General features: G+C 38.2%; 1 protein-coding gene across 1 annotated transcript; it reads left to right on the forward strand.

The window, feature by feature from the left end:
* The first annotated feature begins 620 nt into the window (after positions 1 to 620).
* Positions 621 to 1,831, forward strand: LOC106942596 (protein kinase C epsilon type-like). The gene is made up of 2 exons (XM_015025917.1): positions 621 to 998; positions 1,161 to 1,831. The coding sequence occupies exons 1-2, from the start codon at positions 855 to 857 to the stop codon at positions 1,302 to 1,304; spliced, it is 288 nt and encodes a 95-aa protein (XP_014881403.1). The 5' UTR covers positions 621 to 854; the 3' UTR covers positions 1,305 to 1,831.
* Positions 1,832 to 7,649: the final 5,818 nt, after the last annotated feature.

The following is a 7,649-nucleotide window of genomic DNA, read 5'->3' on the forward strand; positions in this document are numbered from 1 at the left end:
AATGAAAATTTCAAAATAAAAGCCTCAATAATCCTCTCAGGTAAGTGCACCACCATAGGCCATAGGCAGTGCAATAATAGCTTTTATTATCTTTTTCCCTCGAGTTAGTTATTATATTATCCTTTATTAGCATTTTCTCTCAGGTTATGGAACTGGCTTGCGCAAGCCAGTACATTAGCATTAGCATTTTACCTAAAATAAGCTTTTAGCTAATTTTTGTACTTGTTAGCCATGTTTAGTATACTGAATGGACTAAGTGAATGACAGACAACATGCTAGTGATAGCAATCATGCTAACATTAGCATTTTGGCTAATTTTAGCTTTTGCATTAATTTTAACATAATGAATGGTGCAAGTAAAGCTTAGTGAACATGTTTCTGACTCTCCACAGGTTTTTGACTACAATTTAGCTCAGCTTAGCATTGATGCTAATGTTGAGCATCAGAACGCTTTTCTTACTTATTAGCAATGTTTCGTATACTGAATGGAGTAAGTCAATGACAGACAACATGCTAGTGATACTCCACATGCTACTGATAGCATTCATGCTATTATTAGCATTTTTGGCTAATTTTAGTTTATGCAACATACTGAATGGTACAAGTACAGCTTAGTCAACATGCTTCTGACTCTCCTTAGGTAATTGTCTACATTGCAGCTTTCTTTAGCATTAATGCTAATATTTAGCATCAGAACACTTTATTAAAAACCGGCAGGCCCCAGTTAAATTTCTTCAGGAATTTTCTAGTTTCTACATACATTGCAGTTTGTGCTGATGCCACAAGATGTTACTAAACCTTCCACGCTGCTCCTTTAAACTAATGATCCTCTGTCTCCTTGTGTTTGACAGTTCATGACGAAGAGTCCAAACAAGCGTCTGGGCTGTGTGGCAGCACAAGGTTGTGAGGATGCCATCAAGCTCCATCCGTTCTTCAGAGAAATTGACTGGATGCTGCTGGACCAGAGGAAGATCAAGCCGCCGTTTAAACCTCGTATTGTGAGTTCAGTCTGGGAGATTGTGTGCTAATCCTTTCCAAAGAAAGTTCTTGTTTGTTTTCTAACTTGGTTAAAAACCGCTGACACGGCTGCAGGAGTCCCACAAGTACAAAGGCTGAAATCTGACCAAGCAGGACCTTATCTGATGTTCTGTTTCTTACAGAAAACCAAAAGGGACGTCAATAACTTTGACCAGGATTTTACACGTGAAGAACCTGTCCTGACGCCCGTGGATGACAGCATCATCAAGCAGATCAACCAAGATGAATTCAAAGGATTCTCGTACTTCGGAGATGAAACATCTTAGATTGCCGACATGTTGGATCCCAAATACCCCAGGAATTATACTAGACCATTGTGTCTTCATTATGGATCCTGTGTTTTTGTTTGTCCATTCATACGAACTATAACTGTATGCTTCAGCAGCATGAGGCAGGTGTGTGCATGCATCTCCAAAGAGATGCTCATTCCTTCACACGATGTGACGTGTCCTGTATCTGTAAAGAATGTTTTGTTTTTTTTCTCTTGAACGTGTCTGAATGGCAAAGACATGAATGAATAATTACATTTAAAGCAAAAAAAAAAAAAAAAAATTTTTACTCCCTGAAAAATGAAGCGAGGAAAGGCAGAGAAGTTGATGTCTTACTTTTAATCAAAGCAAGAAAGGAAATGTTAGGAAGAGGCACCAAGTCTTCAACATTTGCATTGCTAAGCTTTAATTTTAGCTTAGCAATGCTTTATTTGAAGCAAAGAATGGAGAGAAAGCAGGCGTATTAGGGCCATCATATATAGAAAAAAAAATTTTAACTGTCCACCAATAAACTCAGAAATTATTAGATTAATCTCAGAAATTTTCTAGAAAAAACTTGGACATTTCTGAGTTTTAAAAATTTCTTAGAGTCAAAAATCTAACATTTTTGACTTTTCAAACTCAGAAATTTCAAAATATTTCTGAATTTTTGGTAGGAAATTTCATTATGTTTTTGTCCCAACCTTACAATTTTTGTTTTTTCTACAATGCACCATCGTAGGAAACTGATGTTCCAGCTCTTACTAAATGGTACATTAGTTTCTTGCTAACTGAGCCCGACGTAGCATGACACTGGGAGCGTCCGTTGCCGAGTTAAGCCCTTTCAGACAATGATGTTAGTTAGGGAGCCACTGCAACTCAAATGGGAAAGCAAACCTTCATGGCCTGTTTGGTTTAAAACTAGGTAGAAAAAAAAGTTTATCAACTTTTATTTTCTGTAAATAATAATGATTAGAATTGTCAGACTCCTCCACTCTCAGACTGTCTTCAACACGTTTACCTGAATCCAGTTATGATGCACTGAAGAGTTACCACTTGGACTTTTTCAAGTTTTTTCAGATTACAACCATAAACTTTGACATTTTTATGTGAAAAAGTTTCTCCTTTTTCACATAATAGAACCACATAGTAGTGCATAACTGTAAAGTGGAAGATAAATAAAATATGGATTTCCATGTTTTGATAAATAATCAGTTCAAACCCATTATTTGTCCTAAAGGAAACCCAGAGTCTTTGTGTGGAAGACATCAAAACATGCCATATTTTCTCAATTAAATTTAGGTTTGGACTTTGACTGGACCATTCTAAGACATAAATATCAAACTAAAGAGGTCTGAATGCAAATAGATGCCACTCATTTCCAAGTTTTATGCACTATCATGTGTTAGTTTCTTACAAAACAAAATCTACTTAAATTCAAGTTTGTGGTTTTCAGCTAAGAAAATATGGAAAAAGTTTGACTGGTTCTGCATTGCACTGACTCAGACATCTAGTTATATTAAAAATAGAAACAATCTGGTCTGTGTGACATCGCAAATAAACCTTGAGGCATATTCGTACCATAAGAAAGACTCTTTATACATTCCTACATGTCTCTAACCAGGATTTGAAACTGTCAGGTTGTCCTTTGAAAGAATAAAATTTAAGTATTTCCACACCATTGATTCTACAGCGTTTACACATTGAAGGTGGTTTACGATAATTATCACATTCCTTTATATAAAAATCTGGCTTTATTCATTGAAAAACGATTCCTGCATTGTCACATGGACATGCTCGTACCAAAGAAAAAAAAAGTCACCTTGCTTGTGAAGGTGATGGTGAGGTGAAGAGTCAAACAACATTTTAAAATACAGTGAATGCCACTCCACATATTCACGGAAAATTCGCCTATATATGGATTTTTTTTCCACAAAAATCTAAAATAATCAAAAGAAAATGCAGTGTGGGAAGCTGAAATACCCATGCCCTGTGCTACTTAACATGCTACTGACTATCATTAGCAAAACAGACAATCAGGGAGCAGCATACATGTTCATTGACTCTGATTTGCTGTACCCTCGGCGTAGATGTAAAATATTGAGGAACCAACTTTATGAAATGTCTCTGGATTCTTCACCTCACCAGGTTGTTAAGCCAGAAAACCAAAAGAATATTTGCTAAGTGTGTTGGTCATCCAGGCATCAGGTCAGCAGCTTGATGGTCACCATTTGTTTCCGTAACACCTTTTGTTTGAGCGGCGGCTGCGATCGGTTGATGTGTTGGATGTATTGGACATATTGGAAGTATTGTATCGTTCCTCAGCAGTCTGTACTCAGAGTCCAGGCGGGTTCATGTGACTGAAGAATGCGTGAAACTGAATGTATTTGCTCTGCATTGTCTGTTTACAATATGCAGAGAGCTGTTGTCATGTTGTCTTTAAGTTTTATTTAAAGCATCTTTATGTTGTCATCGCTGTCTGTAGAGTTTGTGTGATAAATTTCGGTGACACTCCCATCTTCAGAGACTCATCACTCCCACCTCTGAAGTTCAGAGGCTTTACTTTATGTTGCAGGTCAGAAAAGGTCTGAGAAAACTCCATGTGCAATACTCAATGAGATACTTGTTTCCTTTAGGTAAATGTACTCTGTCTGTCTGTCTGTCACTCCCAGGCCTTCCTTTAATCCCTGACACAGATTCACTTTCAGTTCTCAGTCGAGCAGATGAGTGAGGAAGACTCCACATATTTCAATGTCCAAGTTTTTTGCATACATCATGTTTTCTCCAGCAGTTCCTACCCTCTCTTGGAACTGGATCTTTGGACGATTGGGACCGCCACTACTGCTAGAATTTAAGCATGAAAATATTGCAGTTCACTCACATTTAACATTGTGTGACTGATTACCGTGGATCTAAATTGATCCAAAAGAGAGTGCTACAGAAGCAACACCTCTAGTGCGTAACATCCAAACTCTTCCCTAGAAGTTTTTAGATAGACATTTGCTTAGATTGAAATTCCAGGTTTGAGCAGAGAGGTAGAAAGGTTTGGGGGGAACAATGTGGGCCGGCTTGGCTTCACTCTGGTGTGTTGAGCTTCTTCTCCAATGAAAAGTCTCACTCTCTGCGGTTAATATCTTGTTCCGTTCTGGCCCAGTCGGGTGTGTCTCTATTGCTGATATTTTATTTTGTGCTTGTACCCATGGGAGGCCAGATTCTCTGACATCTTTTGGTTAATTTGTTCATTGCCCTGAGCAGTTGACGGTGAATGGGCTCTTCCAACACAACTGATGAAAAGGTTTGGATCTGAAGGTTTGACCGTGAAATTATGAATATTATGGTCTCATCATAATTTGAAGACGGTGGTTGAGATGTTGTTGACTTAAATCCATCAAGAAAATCAAGAAATTCAATCTGCTTCCAATCAAATCGCTTGGCTAGATCTGCTTTGTACTACAAATAAGGTGGTTTTTAAAAAACGGAAAAAACAGAATCTTTAAATGGAGATGAATCTGGTCGGGCTGACGAGAAGAACCGGTTAAAGCCTCGGCTGTGGAGAAGAAGCTTTATAGTCATAGAAAGACCAGAATAAAGGAGAATCACTGGTCTGTGGAAAGCACTACCTTTACTGTGCTTACTTTATTTCATTGCTTTCTGTAAAACCACAAACTTTATTGTACTTTGTTGGTGATTTTATGTCATCCATACCTAGTGGAAATGTTGCAGGTTGGATCGGGTCAACGGTTGGAGGAACCAACAAGAAGTTGCTTTATGGGTGGGGTTTCTTAGCTACTCTGCACACTGACAAACCGAAATTTAGGCCCCCTTCCTCTTTGGAAATGGCTCATGTTCAAACTGGATGAAGAGTGTCTACAAGCCACTGTTTAGATTTTCCTACAACTTCCCAACTAGATTTAGCTCTGGACTTTGACTGGGCCTTTCAAAGCACAAAACCTGCTTTAATTTGAACTAACCCAGTGGAGTTTTGGCTGTATGATTCAGGTCGTTCTTCTGCTGGAAGGTAAACCTTTCTCCTCAGGATGACACCATGATACTGCCACCACCATGTTTCATACTGGTGATGGTGTGTTAAGTTGAATGTGGAGTGTTAGTCTTAAACTATTATTACCCTCTGGTGTGAAGACCTTGAGCTTCGGCTTTACTCTAAATGAATTAGATGCAACACTCCATTAACCGATCTCATAAAATACCAATAAATGACTTTGAATGTAATGTTGTAGATGAAATAAATAAATGTGAAAAATGATAATCACTTTTGCAAAGTCCAGTAAAACAGATCACTTATAAAAAGCTTATGAAGTCACTGTGAAAACACATTGAGATGATGTAATTTAGTAGCAAATTTGGTTACTGGATCCACAGCTGACCAATCAGAAAACGGCAACCTTTAAAGTGACAGGGGTTAAAACAGGCCATTTTAGAGAGAATAGTGCAACAATTTACAATGTAAAAAATATAATGTATTTTTAAATTATGCTTGTGAAAAATAATAGAATTATTTGAAGAAGCAGGATATGGAGTCTCACTGGGTAATTTTAGTGTTCCAACACTGGGCTTGCTTGATGGATTTCCTGTCACTCGAACTCTAAAAAACTGCATTTATGTCAACATGTGAACATAATATTACAGTTTGGGAAACTTGGCATGCTGTAACTACGTACTAGCAACATACATGTAGCAGTAAACATGAATCTCACTGTAGTGGTGGAATGTGGAGCAAATGTTTGATTCCAATTTTAAACTCTGAAATCCACAGAAAGCCAAGTAGACAGAACAGTTAGTCAGGTTTCTTTTCATCATTTCTTTTTCATCATTTTCAGCTTCCTCTCTTCCTCCTCTTTTTATGTCTCCGTCTGCAGCTTTGTTTAGTTGAAAATCTTTAAATGTCAAGTTGTTTGTCCCACTACGCCCCCCAGAAAAGAACACTGTGTCCCAGAAGTCCTCAATTGCCATTTGCCGTTTCCAACTAAAACATCCTTGAGCTTAACGTTCACTGATTTTTTTTTCACATCAGTAACAAGTAGTGAAAACTGAACTAAGTGCTAAAATCACTCTTCTATACAGATTGTTTCTGTTTGCATACATTTAGTTTTTTTGTGGTTCCCGTATTTGTCAGTGCATTCTGTAATCAAACCTGTGGTGTTATTTTTGTTGTTTTCATGCCTGTCTTGTGAGTTTATGCTTATTTTTTTATTTTATTGGTTGCGCTTTGGTTGTGAAAGATGTACTGTATTTTCAAAGGATATGAAGGTGTATTTAAATTTTTGAAAGGAATTAAATATGATGTCTGAATGAAACATCTCTGTTCTTTATTGATTGTATTGATACTTATATTAGGCTATTACTGGAAAACAGTTATAGACAGGTATTATCTTGCAGCTTCAGTTATCTTGTTAATCAGAACAACCGTCAGAAGTAGTTTATCTCATTCTTTGTTTCTGAAAAATGTAGTTGGACTGGCTTGTAATAGCTTAACAGCCGGGGCTGAGGCAGAATGCTGCTCTGGCCTGATTAGTTCGGCTTATCTCTGACCCAGCGGCGCCGGATTCATTTTGGAGGTGAATCCAAATGAATCCGGCCAGGGGTGTTTCGTCATCTCTGTTTTGCACTTTGAATGTCAGGCATGCACACTTGTTCAGTTGACACGATGGCATTGGGTTTGTTGTAATTTGCCCCGAAATAAGTGCCCCTTACCCGGAGGACAAAGCTGTCGGGTCCATCATGCGAAGCGGTCTTTATTGATTGCTGGCTATTAAATGCGCTGCAGTGATACAGATTTGGTGAAAAATAATCAGAAAAAATGGTTAAAAATTGTGGGGGAACATGCACAAAGCACGTTTTTCCCAGAGCATTTAGAGGAAGGAATAAAGTTTATTCCATTTTCAAAACTGGAATCTGGAGAAATGTAAAAGGCAAATGCCTGCAGCCGCCCCATAACAGCTGAATACAGAGATCCACTGTATTAAAACACCATGTTTGTATGAAGGTTTTGTCATCATTACATCATATTTTTAATGGTTAAAAATCAATGCGTGAAGCTTGGTCCAAAGCAATATATACATATTGTGTTTAAATGGGTACAGTTTGCATACAGTTGCAGCGCTCAAGCGTTTAGCGCGGCGCAATTTGAACCCTTTTGAGTGTTTGAAGCTTCGAGTGCGTCCAAAGCGTCCGACGTTTCACAAAGACTTTGAATGTAAACCAGATGCACATGACGCTCAAAGTGCGTTTGGTGTGAACGCACCAAATGTGCAACGTGCCGAACTGCGTCAGAGGCGTTTTTTAATGCGCGTAACGGTTTAGTGCGAATGCACCATTAGCGGGTTAAATGGTTATCCAAGCGGG

The sequence above is a fragment of the Poecilia latipinna genome, unplaced genomic scaffold, assembly GCF_001443285.1.
Source record: "Poecilia latipinna isolate Pla-1442-1.1 unplaced genomic scaffold, P_latipinna-1.0 Scaffold4405, whole genome shotgun sequence".
Classification (NCBI taxonomy): Eukaryota; Metazoa; Chordata; class Actinopteri; order Cyprinodontiformes; family Poeciliidae; genus Poecilia; species Poecilia latipinna.